The 17,397-nt window shown below is 44.4% G+C and overlaps 1 protein-coding gene across 1 annotated transcript; it reads right to left on the bottom strand.

Annotated features, from left to right (window-relative positions):
- Nucleotides 1–6,437: 6,437 nt before the first annotated feature.
- Nucleotides 6,438–7,491, bottom strand: LOC127306874 (uncharacterized). The gene has a single exon (XM_051337575.1). The coding sequence runs from the start codon at nucleotides 7,421–7,423 to the stop codon at nucleotides 6,665–6,667; it is 759 nt and encodes a 252-aa protein (XP_051193535.1). The 5' UTR covers nucleotides 7,424–7,491; the 3' UTR covers nucleotides 6,438–6,664.
- Between the last annotated feature and the right edge of the window lie 9,906 nt (nucleotides 7,492–17,397).

Raw genomic sequence — 17,397 nt, 5'->3', positions numbered from 1 at the left:
ATCATGGCCACGCCGCCGCCACCAACACCGGCCACCCGGCAAGAGGCCGCGCCGCCCACACCCTCCACGGGCCGGGGCCATCCCCTCCGTGCGGAGGCTAGCCTCCATCCGCCGCACGGAGGGATCTCGCGAGGAGCCCCGCCGCCCCCATCACCGGCCGCGCCCGGCTTCGCCGGCAACGGCCTCCGGGGACGACAAGGAGGGCGGGAGGAGGAGGGGAGGACGGCGGCGGTGGCTAGGGTTTCCGCCCTAGGTCGCCCAGGAGGGGGCGACCCGAGCGTATTTTTTGGGAGGAGGAGTGAAAGGCTAGATGCACTGATAGTTTGAAAAAGTGACGAATCGGGCGTAACCGGTTACAAGGATTGGAGGACTAGCAATGGAGGTTCGAATCTCTGTGTTGTTAAGAAACTTGATTGGTGTTTTTTGGGTTTTACAGCAGCAGTGTGTTAAGTTTCATGCACTAACTAACTATTCCGAAAGACCAATCTGATGTAAAGAGCTAGGTTCGAGATACCATGTTAAGTTTTATGCACTGGCGCCTACTGGCCTTCCGCGGGCGCCGTTGTGTGCCTCCGTGATGGTGGGGGCGTCTACACCGCCATCTCCCCTATCGTCGGCGGGGGCCCAGCCGTGTGCGTCTTCAGACCGTGGTCAAGGGGGGTCTACACCGCCTTCTCCCTCCTTACCACGGTCGTCGACGCTTTTGGGTGCTTCGGAGGAGAGACCCCCACAGGGTCCACAGTCTACTCACCCGCCTCCCCCTCCAGCTCTCCAGCCTGAGCTAAGGAGGAGTGGGCGATACGCGACGGCTGAGGACGGGGCCGGGGTTACGGACGAGGACATGTTGCAGAAGGCTATGCGTCGTAAGGCGGCAAAGAACCTTGATGCGGCAGCGACTTATTCTTCCTCCACATCTTTTACTAGATTCTCTGATTCCAAGATTTCTTCCACGTTGGGTAGTGTAGGTGTTTCGTTGGGTCGCAATTCGGAGGAGATTTCGATATCAGCTAATGTCTTGAGGCACTTGGAATATGACCGTATAACGGTAATTCCGAAGGCTTCGACAGGGGCTGAGTTATCTTCCCTAGAGGAGGAGGAAGACGATGTCATCTCAGATGGTCGTCTTCTCTCTACCATAGTAGGTGGTATTTCGGAGGTGGATTTAGAACAGTCGGGGTTAGAGTCATTTTATGACCTAAAAGCCTCTCGACGGTCTTCTAAGTCCTCTGCTGAAAAAAAGAAGAAACATGGGTCGGGTATAGCTACTAAATCTAAAATAGTCTCTAAATGAATGGCATGTTTAGGAATAGCAGAGGTCTTCGTGACTTGGCTAAGCACTCTCATATTGCCGATTGTTGTAAAGATTATAATTTAGATTTTATTGCTATTTCCGAGACGGGTAAGCGAGATTACTCTCAGAGTTTCTTAAACCGGTTATCCGGTGGACTAGACTTTGAATGGTTTTCTCGCCCACCCAGAGGTCGGTCTGGTGGTTTGCTCATTGGAGTACGCTCGGATTCCATGGAAGTGTTAGCTAATTCTGATGGTGAGTATCATATCAAACTCACTATTCGGAATAAGGCTGACAATTTCATTTGGAGTCTGGTCTCCGTTTATGGGGCGGCACAGGACAACTTCAAGGCTGAATTTTTACGTGAGCTTGTGAACCTTGCAAAGGACGAACCTTACCCTATTCTTATAGGGGGGGATTTCAACTTGCTGAGGTTCCGCCATGAGAAAAGTAAAGGTCCTTTCGCCGGTCATTGGCCTTTCTTGTTTAATGCTGTCATTGATAGCTTAGATTTGAGAGAGGTTAAGATGACTGGCCGTCAGTTTACTTGGGCTAACAGTTTACCTGACCCAACATACGAGAAACTAGACCGCGTGCTGATGGATACCAGTTGGGAGGATAAGTACCCGATGGTATCAGTGCGTGCGCTAGAACGTATTGAAAAACTGTCGGACCACGCTCCTATACTTTTAACTACTGGTTTACCGAGACCACTATCGAAGAAACCATTTAAGTTTGAACTTGGATGGTTACAGCGGGAAAGGTTCCATGACATGGTGAAGAATGTATGGGAAAGACCAGTATATGCCAGCAATCCGGTTCTAAGGTGGAATAAAAAAATGCGAGCTCTTCGCAAACACCTTTCTGGATGGGCAAGTCATACTGCTGGTGTTCTTAAGAAGGGGAAGCTTCGCTTATCGAATATCATTGATGAGCTAGAAGCGCTTGCTGAAGTAAGACCGTTAACGAGTATTGAATTGGATTTGAAAATACAATCCAATACTCAGATAGCGAGCCTTCTTCGGGAAGAAGAGTTGAAATGGTATCAGCGTTCTAAAGCCCAATTCATTTTGGAAGGAGATTCTAATACGAGGTATTTTCATGGGATTGCCAATGGACGTCACAGGAAAAAACGTATTCAATCTCTGGTACAAGAAGAGGGTATAATTGAAAGCCATGAACAACTCAAATCCTACATCACTAATTATTATAAGAATCTATTTGGCCCTCCAGTTGAGAGTTCATTCACTCTCGACGAGTCTCAAATAGATGACATACCCCAAGTGTCTCAGGAGGAGAAAGCTATCTTAACAGCCCCTTACCTGGAGGAGGAAGTTAATAAAGCGGTTTTCCAAATGGAACATAATAAAGCCCCGGGTCCTGATGGTTTCCCCTTCTGAATTTTATCAGATTTTCTGGGATACCATTAAGGGGGATCTTCTAGAAATTTTCAGCGTTTTACACGATGGACAACTAGAATTATTCCGTCTAAATTTTGGTGAGGTTATCTTGTTACCCAAAGTTAAAGAGGCAGAACAGATTCAACAATATAGACCCATTTGCCTCTTAAATGTAAGTTTCAAGATATTCACAAAAGTAGCCACCATTAGACTGAACTCTGTGGCTGATCATGTGGTAAGACCTTCGCAAACCGCTTTCATGCAAGGACGCAATATCCTAGATGGGGTTGTGATTCTACATGAGGCGGTTCACGAACTGCATACCAAAAAGATGAATGGGGTAATCTTAAAACTCGATTTTGAGAAAGCTTATGATAAAGTGAACTGGTCTTTTCTCCATCAGACACTCCAGATGAAAGGTTTTTCACCGGAGTGGAGAGCGTTGATCAATAATTTTGTGTATGGAGGAAGTGTTGCGATTCGGGTCAATGATGACACGGGACGTTTCTTCCAGACACGAAAAGGTTTACGCCAAGGCGATCCTCTATCACCACTTTTATTTAATATAGTGGCCGATATGCTCGCTATTCTGATTGAACGTGCTAAAACAGATGGCCAAATTGAAGGAGTGATTCCACATCTTGTTGATGGAGGTTTATCAATCCTTCAATATGTCGATGATACAATTTCATTTATGGAACATGATCTTGATAAAGCTCGAAATCTTAAGCTAATTTTGGCTGCTTTTGAACATTTATCGGGACTCAAAATAAACTTCCATAAAAGTGAATTGTTCTGTTTTGGCGATGCTCAGGACTCAGTCGCCGAATATTCGGAGCTGTTTGGTTGTGGGCATGGACAGTTTCCTATCAACTATCAGGGTATCCCGATTCATCATCGGAGATTGACGATAGGTGAATGGAAACTAGTCGAAGAAAGACTTCAGAAAAGACTTAGTAGTTGGAAAGGTAAATTACTATCCCTTGGAGGAAGATTGGTTCTCATTAATTCAGTACTCACCAATATGGTGTTGTATATGATTTCCTTCTTCATTCTACCAAAAGGTGTCTTACACAAACTCGATTATTATAGATCGATATTCTTTTGGCAAGGAGATAGTGAAAAAAAAGAAGTATTGACTGGTCAAGTGGTCTGTTGTATGCCGACCTAAAGATATGGGTGGGTTAGGAGTTCATGACCTTGAGGTCAAGAACTCAGCCTTATTGGGAAAGTGGCTATTTAAGCTACTTACCGAGAATGGCATATGGCAGACCATGGTTAGAAGAAAGTACATAGGTGAAAAGGCGTTATCCCAGATCCTTTGGAAACCGGGAGATTCGCATTTTTGGGCTGGCCTAATGGCAACGAAGAAATTCTTCTTCAGATATGGTACTTTCATTATTAAGGATGGATCGCAGATACGTTTCTGGGAGGATACATGGCTAGGGAATATGCCTCTCTCAGAACAATATACAGCGTTATTTGGCATTGTCCGTCGCAAAAGTGATACCATTGCTTCTGTAATGGCAACCTCACCTCCGAATGTGACGTTTAGACGAGATTTGATTGGTCCGAGACTTATTGCATGGAATGCCCTACTGTTGCGTTTGGCATCCGTTCAGTTGTCGGAAGGGCAAGATGAATTTCGATGGAACTTACAGTCTAATGGAAAGTTCTCTGTAAGTTCTTTGTACAATGCCATTCTCCAACCGGTCATACCAGTTGCTAAGAACAAGAAAATTTGGAAGATGAAGATACCGCTTAAAATTAAGATTTTTTGCCGGTATCTACGTCGAGGAGTAATCCTAACCAAAGATAATCTTGTGAAACGGAATTGGCATGTGAATATGCAGTGCGTTTTTTGTCAACAAAATGAGACGATTAAGCACTTGTTCTTCCAATGCCGCTTTGCCAGATCCATATGGTCATGCATCCAAATAGCTTCTGATCTGTATCCCCCGACTAGTGTGGCCAATATCTTTGGTAATTGGCTTCATGGTATCGATCACAGATTCAGAACGTTTATTAGGGTGGAAGCGTTTGCCTTGATATGGTCGCTATGGCTGTGTAGAAATGACAAAGTTTTTAATGATAAAGTTTGTTCTCTCCTGCAGGTTATTTACAGATGCACAGCTACTCTCCGTTCATGGTCTGCTCTACAGAAGGTGGAGAACCGAGACTTGTTTATGGAGGTCTGTACACGGTTCAAGGACACGGTGAGGGATACTTTTTCCCAACATGGGTGGCAGCATAATCTACGGATTGACCCTCCGCCTTCTTCCTAGGCGTTTTTACATTCACTCTGCTTGTTATGTAATTCACCTCCTTTTTTTCCATCACTATTGAGACTCGTTTGAACGGCTGTGTGCATCTTAGTTATGCAGAGGTCGGGTGTAATTGTTTTTAAGTAATAAAGCGCCCATTATCTAAAAAAAAATCAACTAAGACCGATTTGATGGAAAGAGTTAGGCAATCCCCTTATACAGTTTAACACATATGCGGGCATCAGCACAAGTAAAATTCAGAGTCTTACATTTCAGGGCGAAAATCCAAGATCTGGTTTTAATTAATTGTGTATGTCATTAGCATTGTTAAAGACATTGTTTTGAGAGCGGGGCTATCTTTAGGATGAAAATCTAAGATCTTTTGATTGAACGACGATAATGCTTGTGCATTGTTCCCTTCTTTGGGGTGTCGTTTTTGGACAGGCTGAAGTTTAGGTGTTGTCTTGGTGGTCGATGTATTATTGCCGCTAGGATTGGAATACCGTAGCATGACTTTTTGTTTCTTAGTTTTATTTTTATTTTTTTGGATGTGTGCATTTGTACTACCATTAAGCTATTGCCTAGGTGTAATTGGCATATCTCGATATTAATATATTTCATTTATCAAAAGAAAAGAAATGCTACTTTCGGATACCTGAGGAGTGAGGATACGAATCTCCTGATTTTATACTTTCGGACATCCTAGGTGAAAGGAGCATTTCCACTCAAATCACGTCGAAGCTCGTTGCTCAGATTTTTGTTTCTACTAATTCTTTCTAAAATCCGTGCCAGATCTGGATGTCCTTGAGCGCAATAAATGGATGGATCGCGGATGTTGCATTCATGTGATCCATTTGAATGAGGGTTTGCATTAAGACTCTCGATCCGGAAACTTTTACCGAGCTAGAGTGACAACATTTACCGACTATGATCTGTTTCTCATGTGCAGCACCGTTTGTGATTCAACAGCTTAATAAAACTTTGGACGGCAGGTGGGTCTGTTTGCTTAAACAGAGAAAAGAAAAACCCAACTAAGCACTGTCTCCTCTCTTTTTTCAGAAAGTGTTCATGTCACTTCAAATAAAATTCTCCTTTATGTCAGCTTTTGTGTGGTTTGTTAGTGCAACAAAATGCCCTTTACCAGCCTTTTTCTTGTTAGGTCGATCCAGGACAGGTGCACTGTTCGTGTATGCCGAGATCCCACGCGATCTAAAGTGTCCGTGCTTTCTCGTTTCAAATGAAAGAAAAAAAGTCCGTGCTTTTTACAGTTTACACCTGCACCTGCCGCGAGATTCAAGTATTCAACTGCTCTCTGACGTACGTCCTAGATAGCAACGGTAATTCACCGCTCGTTTAATGAGCGACGACAGCTGCGACGCAGTACAGCGTACAAAACATTTACCACACGAGAGACGCGGAGAATTAATTATTACATGGCCACCGAAATGATAATAATACAGTAATAATAATACAGCGAAAGTATACACAAATCCTCTCTCTATATAACCAAAATGGGGCAGCAATTCACGTACAGTACAGTGCAACACCGATCATCAAAAGAAGAGGAGCTCGAAGAAGAAGAAGAGTACATCAAGAATCGATCGATCATTCCACCGGTAAAAAATTAAATAACGACATGAAAAGAAAAAGGGATCCGACGGACACAGCGGCGACATGCATGCATGCACGCACGAGAGCCTAGCTACTGCTCAGAGGAAGGCGGCGAGGCCCGCGGTCGCCAGGGCAACGAGCGCGGCGACACCGGCGGCGCGCACTGTGGTGGCGCTGCTGCTGTCGGTCACCGGCGTGCCAGCTGGCGCGAGCGTGGGGGACGATGTCGGGGACGTCTCGCCGGCGGGGGAGGGGGCCTTCGGGCTGACCGGGGAGAGCGAGGGCGTTGAGACGGGGGACGTCGCCGGGGCGGTGGTCGGGGCGATGGTGGGCGTCATGGCTGGAGGTGGTGTCGCCATTGGAGGAGGCGTGGCGGGCGGTGGCGACATGGGCGGTGATGGTGGCGGGGTGGCGGGCGCGGGAGGCGGGGTGGTGGGAGCAGGCGGGGGCTGGGTCGGGGGAGCTGGGGGTGGAGTTGTGGGTGCGGGTGGTGGGGTGGCCGGCGGCGACGTGGGAGCGGGGGGAGGGGTGGCGGGAGCCTGTGGCGTTGGAGGGGGCATGGCAGGGGCCTGGGGCGTCGGTGGGGGCATGGCCGGGGCCTGTGGCGCCTGAGGAGGCATGGGAGGCGCCTGAGGAGCGGTGGGAGCTGGAGGCGGGTTGCCGGCCGGGGGCGCGGTGGGCGCGGGAGGCGGGTTTCCGGCAGGTGGCGCGGTTGCTCCCGGCGCCGGGGGTGCGTTGGGCGCTGCCGGCGCGTTGGGGGCTTGCGGTGCGCTTGGTGTTTGAGGCGGCTGCATCGGTGGCTGCTGCGCGGCGCTGGAGACGACGAGGAGCGCGAGGACCAGCGGGAGGAGCGCCATTATGTCGATCTGGTGTGGTGCTCGATCGGCGATCTCGAGCAGTGGGAGGAAGAGAGAGTGGAGGAGTGATGGTTATATAGCGAGGTGATCAGTGATAACGATCGAGCGACCGAGAGCGGCTAGCTAGTAGCTAACTTCCAGCTCACTGGACGTACGCACAGCCCACCGATCACGGTGCGCATGGCGGAGTAGGGCATGGGGTGTATCAGCTTCGTAGTCGTAGTTCGTACGCATAGCGTACGCGTCGATTGGGACAAGCGTACAACTTCAGATGCAAATGCGTTGCTGGCCGGCCTGTCCTTTGAATCGGTTGGTGCAAATGCCAGCTCTCTCGCCTTTTTGGTCTGGCGGGGTTAAGCCATTACTTTTGGTCCAGCTCTTCTTTTTTTTTTTTTTTCGAAACAGGTCCAGCTCTTTTCTTACGACCATTACTTTGTCCAGCTAACGCAATGCGTGATCCATCTATAGGAGTGTACTAAATATCAAGTTCATCTCCACACAAAAAATCAGATAGCTGATAAAGTCGCAAAATTTTAGCGTTCAGGATCTAGCTGAGTTTATGCGTAATCTCAATCTCTCTCGTGTTTAAGATTAAGGAAGCAATTAAACAAAATTGTAACACATGTCTAATAAATTATGCAGTAGTACTCTACATGTACAAGATATATGTACACACCACGTATGGGTTTTTTCCATACACATATAACAGGAAGCTCGGTCTTCTAACGAGGCATCGATTCCCTCACGTTAACAGGTATTACATTTTTGAAGTGTGTGTTCTACTCAATCCAGGGAATGACAGTGTAATCATAGGGTTCTCTAACCTATCGGGTGAGGTCACTACACATCAAGTCCTTCCACATACCCATCGCCTTCCGCAACGCATAAGCAATACAATATGTTCTTGCTGAGGTACGTGTCTTTGCAAGGGCGGACTTGCGACTCGACATGGCCTGTCCCCTATTGATCCACAATGTCTTACAACGCACACCGTTTAACACTTCCTTCTCTGCTAAACATCTAAGTGATCATGTCATCAAACGAATTTCCAACCACCGCGCCCTGTAGGGTCGCAAAAAGGGTCTAGTTACTACAATTTCTTAACAAAACTGCACCCACTCAAAACCACTATTTGTTAGAAATGAACCATGGTAGCCAACTTAAAGGTAAAACAAAACAAGCAACCAACTAGACATGCTAAATTGATCAAAAGTAAAATGAATCAACTAAAAATGCAAGAATTGACCATGAAACAACAAATAAAAATACAATGTGAACTAGCCAGAGTGAAAAAACACATGTTGATATGTCATGTTGATACGTCGTGCACAACAGAATTTCATTTTATTTAAACTGTGATAGTCAGTCCTATTTTACAACCTACGTTAGATAGTTGTTAGAATAGAACCTTCTATTATGATATCTAAGGATCTTAACATGGGTAGAAACACATGCAAACATTCTTAATACCTATAAAATGGCTCAAATTGTTTTGTAGATGGATTTTGAATTATCCCCCTTCCATAGTTTTTAGAGATTTAGATGGAATTCATTTCTGCCAAATGGTTTAAACAATATATGAAAAGGAAAATTTGTGATGTTAGTGGCTTTGTCTTTACCATTGGTGTATATATTGTAATGCTAGAAATTTAATCGTACAATAGAAAAATTTGAGTTCTTAAATTACAAACATTGTTTTGTGGATAGTGTTCTTAGATCGTACAATAGTAATATTATTGATAAACTACTTAAGGTTTCGTGAGAATGAATAAGTAAAAGTGTTTAGCATAAATATCAGTGAGGGTAAATAGTTGAAGGAGCTTTACATTTCTTTTGTCTTTTTTCGAATATTGAGGCGACAAGTTTTAGGAATTAATTTCCTTGAATTTGAACTTCAGAGGAACCGAACTCATTTTCAAAGGATTGTTGCTCGGTGGGAGGAAAACTGCCAAGTTTGGACGACTGAGAGGAAGTTGGCTTTCACTCATGATCATTGAGACAAAGGGTTCTTCACCAATTCTTCATCCATACTAGGAAGCATTGGCACAGCGACACTCCGTGCCCGTAGGATAATCTTGAGGGGATTAATAAAAAATAGAAACATTTTTTTCTCAAACAGAAGAGACAACAGATAATGAAGCAATTTTTGTCGAAGTTATTGTGGAAGAAGGTAGTGGTATTACCGTAGGTGATTGTGAGGTGATCAAGAGAAAGGTATTAAAATCTTTCTCAAAAAAAGGTGACGAATAGAGGAGTATTTTGTTTGTTACACTTACCATAGCGGAACCATGAAACTACTATATAAGATGGCAGTTAGAGATGGAGAGTTACAATCGGGAAATTACTGTTGAAGAGTGCACCTTTAAAAATTACGGTTAAGAAACTGACAGCAAAGATTGATGCCCGGGCAACTTTGAAAATTACCGCTGCAGAATTATGCAATGTTGAAAAAGTACTGTCAAATAATTACCATTAGGTAAATTACTATTGAGGCTATGATCTTCTTCGAAAAACTAGTGACGCACCGATGAATGATTAATGTTAATCACAGTTGAGGTCCAAGACCCGTGTGGAGAAATAAGCATCAAAGAAGCCAACAAATCACCTTTGAAATTACAGTCGTGAAATTATGGCTAAGGATATGTGTCAAAAAATTATTGTCAAAGAATACGAAAAGAATAAAAATAGAAGTCAAATTGTTGCTAGAGAATTACGGTTGAAGAATTACTATTAGATAATTACTCATCGTCAAGGAGTACGCTCTGGTACCTACCGATTGGAAATTACAACTCGGAATCTATCACGAAAAAGTTACGGTCGAAGAATGAAAGAAGAGGGACCTAAAAAAAGGGAAAATTTGCCGCAGGACACCGTTATTTTTTGGCGTTTGCTGAAACACACCGCTCGATTGTGTCTTTGCCAGGTACCATTACAATTATGTGGCATATTTGCCAGAACACACCACCTAGCTAAAAAGGGAAAGCTTTGCACTTTGTCTTCAAAACCAGGCATCACAAAAAAAAAGTACAAAACTTTCCGTTTTTAGGCTGGTGGTGTGTTCTGGCAAATGTATCACAAAATTATAATGGTACCTGGCAAAGACATAATCGGACGGTGTGTTTCAGCAAATGCTAGAAAATAACGGTGTCCTGTAGAAAATTTCCCTAAAAAAAACTACCGGCAAATAATAGAAATCGAACAAAAACTTAATTCCTTCTGAATAATTATGGTCGAAAAATTACTATCGGATAATTACTCACCGTCGAGTATGTACCCTGGGGTAAATAAGTGAGGTAAATTACGGCCAGAGAGTTATCTCAAAAAATTATTATCGAAAAATAATAGAAGAGAGGTGTAATAATATTTTTATCAAAGGCCGACACGATGGCCACATATTGGTTAAAAAGTTTCAACACAAGTACTAGAAGTTATGTAGTTCACCTATGCAGGGGACTAAAAAGATGTTACAATACTGTTTTGCTAGTTCTTGGTTGATCGAGAATTACCTTATAGCTCGGTACCGTCAGATTTTTATTGCGATCTCTTATATTTGAGACTTACATATGGGGTTGCATTTACAACCGAGGTTTTCAGTTGCACATGATTACACGCGAGTTGCAACTAAAACTAGGAAGCTTAACTATCGGTCGACCGAGAATTAGTCGTGTCCTAGAAAAATTCATCGATCTAGTACCTGCATGAAATCAATGTACTTCTAACGGCTAGGTTAGTTTAAAGCCTGTACAAACATGACCTTACACTGACACATATTAACTCTATACTACTTGATAGTGGCTAGTAATTTGCTACTAATTTCCATTGAACCAGCTCACATAAAAGCTCTTGTACGAAAAAACATTGAAATGGAACCGATCCCATGTGATGGGCTGTCAAAGGTTAGTGCAGAGATAACAAAGACAATGTCACTCCTCAGAATTCAGATCATCAACGATTAAAGAACGAAAAGGCGACTACTAACTAAAGGTAAAGGTAACGCAACCAACTTTTCCTAGTTTATTGTAGAGAAAGGTAAGAATTTTGACAAACTTAGGTAGTATGATTTGCATGGCATCCACACCTTTGGTAGCACAAATTGATTATGTCTTTTCCATGATCGTAGCGTGTCATTTCGGGTCCTTTTCTCGGCTAATGGTGGGAAGCTCGCATCAAGAAATTCAAGCTAGGTAGGTAGCTAACGTAGCTCCCAGTTGGCATCGCACAGCCGGTAACCATCATGCATGATTAAGGTTGCAGCAATTCGTGTAAAAGTTGATACAATAATAATCATTGATTTGATGTGGCATACAGGCTGTGGCGATTTGAAGCGCCACCAAGATTAATAGTCTTGACAGGAGCAGAAACAGAGAGAAAAGAGGAACTTGTGTAAACATCTTTCGGTGGTTTCAGATGCAGCTAGACTCGTTGTTGGACAGATCGAGCACCAAGACTGACCAACGATCGTATGCTCCGTCCTGAAGCAACTTGAGGCGCCCACTTTCAGCATTCGGACGCGTCGATCATCCTCTGCCACATGCAGTTCTTGGTTGTTCATGCAGTTCTGCATCGATCACCGATCCTTTAATTAATTTGGACCGGAGAGAGTAGCATAGTTTTCTGTTCAGAACAGACACCGTAAAATATTTTACAGTTCAGAACAGACACTCGCCGCCAGTAGCGAGTCATTTTCATCTCTAGTATAGCAGCTCAGCCACAACATCACATTCACAGCCTCGATGCGGCGATCGACGCCAGATCGCGATAACACGCACGGCTGGACGTAGTTTTCACAAGATTTCATGCATCCTCGTAAGTCCTACCAACCAGGACGCCAGCAAGCCATCGATGGTTTCCGACCCGCCGCTGTTCACCACAATTACGCCGGCCCCGACAGGGACTCGCAAGAGATTAGATCGGTGAGTCGATCCTGGTCCATGCTACCAACAGGCGTGGGTCTCCCCTTCCTTCCTCACTCAATCACGCCGCTCCACTGATCGACCTTCCGCTGCGCTGCCGGCGGGCTCACGGCGACTGTTCACCGTCCGGTGCTCCGGTACAGTTACTTAATACTGAGGCATGCATTGGTGGCCGCGCCACCGCGCCACGGCGAGGTTGATCGGTAAATCCGGGCGGTTCCCGGCCGGCGTGGGTGACGGGGGAAAAACGCAATCAATTATCCTCTCTTTGATCCTGACAGCAACGTGGGGGCAGTGATGACAGGATTTGTAGGGTGGGGTGCATTGCAAGGGAAGCAACGCCACCGTCCCGTCGCCTTTTCCCCCAACCACCGGTACGACCATTGCTGGCTCCGATCGACATGCAGTCATGCACTCTCCGTGAGTTGTCGATCGATCGCTCTGTCGTGGTGACTGAATGTAACTGATAAATGAGGACTCGTTGGTTAATTATAGAATTTGAGATGTAGGCGCTTCGCTGCATTTGTAAAGGTAAAATTGAAGAGGAAAGTGAAACGGTGCCTTTTGGGTGGTGTGTTAATTTGAGTTGGCACCTGAGTTCTTCGATGTCAGGGGAGTGGGCTTTTGTTTTTGGATGTGTCTATGTCTCAGTTGACTGAGATTTTTTAAGTCCAAATCACCTCAGAAAAGTGCAACTGCAGTTTAAAGTGTTATAATCGAGCTGCACAATAAACGAAGAACGAAAAGTAAAACACTGCAGGGGACACGAGATTTTAACGTAGAAAACCCTTGCAACACACAAGGGAAAAACCACGGGCGCCAGCCAGCAAAACTTCACTATATCGGGGAGTGTTTACAAACGCCGTGAGTTTTCTTATAATCTGATAAACCCTAGCCGGCGGCTTACAAGATGTATATATAGGCGGTGTCAACGATCCGTACCGTACCTTTAGTATATGAATTTGGATCCGTAACGTACCGTGCGCTTCGGCCCAAGCCTCCGGCGACGGGCCTCGCTCCGCTCGTCAGAAGTTAGCCTCCCTTTAGTATATGAATTTGGATCACAATACAACAAACTCCACCTTGAGACAAATTCCATCTTGTAGCATGAACTTCAACAATCTCCTGAACATCAAAGGAAAAACACTTGCTGGCGCCAACAACCACTTGGGCTAAACAGTTATACCAACCAAGCTTGAGCAAAGCTCAAACTTGGACACAGGGACATGCTTAGTCATCATATCAGCAGGATTATCATGAGTACTAATCTTGCATACCTTCACTTTACCTTTTGCAACCACATCTCTGATTGTGTGATACTTAATATCAATGTGCTTTATCCTCTCATGGAACATCTGATCTTTAGTAAGATAAATAGCACTTTGACTGTCACTGAACAACTTAATGCAAAAAATTATCTCCACAAAGCTCAGCATATAAACCTTTCAGCCAAACAGCCTCTTTACCTGCCTCAGCAATAGCCATGTACTCAGCCTCAGTAGTAGATTGTGCAACAGCATCTTGCAAAGTAGCCTTCCAGCTAACAGCACATCCACCAATAGTAAACACATAACCTGTGAGGGACCTTCTCTTATCCAAATCGCCAGCATAATCTGAATCCACATATCCGGCGAGCCCCTCACCAATCCTGCCAAATCTCAAGCAAGCTTTTGATGTGCCGCGAAGGTACCTGAAAATCCACTGAACAGCTTTCCAATGTTCTTTACCAGGATTAGTCATGTATCGACTGACCAAACTCATAACATATGACAGATCAGGACGTGAACAAACCATGGCATACATCAAGGAACCAACAACACTAGAATAGGGAACTCGAGACATGTACTCAATATCATCTTCAGAGCTAGGACATTGTAGAGCTGACAACTTGAAATGAGAAGCAATAGGAGTAGTAACTGACTTTGCATCATGCATATTAAAACGATGAAGAACTTTCTCAATGTAGTTTTCCTGACTAAGAAACAACAAACTAGACTTTCTGTCCCTTTTAATTTCCATGCCTAGTATTTTCTTAGCAGGACCAAGATCCTTCATCTCAAACTCACTACTTAATTGATTCTTTAAAATAGTGATATCTTTCATGCTCTTGGCAGCAATCAACATATCATCAACATATAGCAGCAAATAAATAGGTGATCCATTAACAAACTTGATATACACACAACTATCATACTGAGATCTCTCAAAACTATGTGTAAGCATAAATGAATCAAACCTTTTTATACTGCATCGTGGCGATCAAGCTTTCAGACCATAAAGGGACCTCTTTAATTTGCAAACAAGATCCTCCTTACCAGGCACAACATAACCTTCAGGTTGGTCCATATATATCTCCTCCTCTAACTCACCATGCAGAAAAGCAGTCTTTACATCTAGCTGCTCAAGCTCAAGATCATGCATAGCAACAATACCAAAGAAAGCACGAATAGAACTATGCTTCACAACCGGGGAGAATACATCATTATAATCAACATCTGGAATTTGACTGAAACCTTTTGCTACTAACCTTGCCTTAAACCGTGGAGGCTCATTAGGAGACAAACCTTCCTTTCTTTTAAATATCCACTTGCAGCGGACAACCTTCTTTTGTTTAGGCAAGTGCACAACATCCCATGTGCTATTCTTCTCAAGCGATTACATCTCTTCTTGCATCGTACCTACCCACTTCTCTTTATCAACCGAAGCAATGGCTTCAGTATATGTAGCTGGTTCAATATCATGCTCCACATGTTCAGCACAACTCAAAGCATAATCAACAATATCACATTCTTGAATTAATCGGGTAGGAGGTGTAATATTTCTCTTAGGGCGGTCAGCAGCAATAGACCGTCCTTGTCGCTGAACAAAAGGTGGTGAAGGTGGAACATCATTATCATCATTGTTGGTTTCAGGAACCACATTTTCATTCTCCTTTGCGTGCTCCACCTGCACGCCAATTCTGTGCTGCTCATCATCAGAAACATCAGGAGAATCAATGGCATCAGAAATATCAGTAGACGGACTATCATTAAACATAACCGCCTCATTAAAAACGACATTCCTGCTCAACACAATTTTCTTAGTTTTAGGATTCCATAATCTATATGCCTTAACTCCTGAACCATAACCAAGGAAGATGCACTTAATGTAGGGATACGTTGCATAGAAAACAAAAAATTTCCTACCGCGAGAACGCAATCCAAATCAAGATGCAATCTAGAAGATGGGAGCAACGAGGGGATGAACGAGACTAACCCTTGAAGATTTCCAAAGCCTATAAGAGTAGGCTCTTATTGATGCGGTAGACGATCACTTGCCGCTTGCAAAAGCGCGTAGAAGATCTTGATCACGGTGCCACGATCGGGCAGCACCTCCGTACTCGGTCACACGTTCGGTGTTGATGACGACGTCCTTCTCCCCGTTCCAGCGGGCAGCGGAAGTAGTAGATCCTCCTCGGAATCCCGGCAGCACGACGGCGTGATGGCGGTGTCGATGGAGATCTCCGGCGGAGCTTCGCTAAGCATATGCGGGAGAAGTAGTGGAGGAGGGGTGCTAGGGTTTGGGGAGAGGGGGTGCCATGGGCGCCGGCCTCAAGGGGGCAGGGGTGGTGCGGCCAAGCCATGGGCTGCCCCCTCCCTCTCCTCCTCATTATATAGGTGGAAACCCAAGGGTTTGCCCAAAGTCTTCGAATAAGACCCCAACAGAAAAACTGCCTTATGGACGAAACCTAGAGGGACAGGGACTCTCCCCTTCCCCCTTTTCTTGGCCGGCCAAGGAGGTGGAGTCCACCATGGACTCCACCCTCCCACTTGGTTGGCTGGTTAGGGTTTGTGGAGTCCCTCCGGGACTCCTCCTTCCATAGTAATTTATTTTCGGATAATTCTAGAAACCACCTTCCATAAATTCACCGGATCATTTCCAAACTTGGAAAGTGACTTCCTATATATGAATCTTATTCTCCGGACCATTCCGGAACTCCTCGTGATGTCCTGGATCCCATGCGAGACTCCGAACAAAACTTCGAACTCCATTCCATATTCCATATCTACTTAAACGACATCAAACCTTAAGTGTGTCACCCTACGGTTCGCGAACTATGTAGACATGGTTGAGACTTCTCTCCGACCAATAACCAATAGCGGGATCTGGAGATCCATAATGGCTCCCACATATTCAACGATGACTTTAGTGATCGAATGAACCATTCACATACGATACCAATTCCCTTTGTCACGCGATATTTTACTTGTCTGAGGTTTGATCATCGGTATCACTCTATACCTTGTTCAACCTCGTCTCCTGACAAGTACTCTTTACTCGTACCGTGGTATGTGGTCTCTTATGAATTTATTCATATGCTTGCAAGACATTAGACGACATTCCACCGAGAGGGCCCAGAGTATATCTATCCGTCATCGGGATGGACAAATCCCACTGTTGATCCATATGCCTCAACTCATACTTTCCGGATACTTAATCCCACCTTTATAACCACCCATTTACGCAGTGGCGTTTGATGTAATCAAAGTACCTTTCCGGTATAAGTGATTTATATGATCTCATGGTCATAAGGACTAGATAACTATGTATCGAAAGCTTATAGCAAATAACTTAATGACGTGATCTTATGCTACGCTTAATTGGGTGTGTCCATTATATCATTCACATAATGACATAACCTTGTTATTAATAACATCCAATGTTCATGATCATGAAACGATGATCATCTATTAATCAACAAGCTAGTTATACAAGAGGCTTACTAGGGACTCCTTGTTGTTCACATAACACACATGTATCAATGTTTCGGTTAATACAATTATAGCATGGTATGTAAACATTATCATAAACCCAAAGATATTATAATAACCATTTTATGATTGCCTCTTGGGCATATCTCCAACAGTCTCCCACTTGCACTAGAGTCAATAATCTAGTTTACATTTGTAAAGATATAACACCTTGGCCTTCCGGTGCTTTATCATGTTTTGCTCACGAGAGAGGTTTTAGTCAACGGATCTGACATGCTCAGAACCGTATGTATTTTGTAATTCATTTGCA

The sequence above is a fragment of the Lolium perenne genome, chromosome 6 (assembly GCF_019359855.2).
Source record: "Lolium perenne isolate Kyuss_39 chromosome 6, Kyuss_2.0, whole genome shotgun sequence".
In the NCBI taxonomy this organism is placed as follows: domain Eukaryota; kingdom Viridiplantae; phylum Streptophyta; class Magnoliopsida; order Poales; family Poaceae; genus Lolium; species Lolium perenne.
Note: the sequence above shows the minus strand (reverse complement) of the source record. Positions and strands in the feature narration are given on the sequence as shown.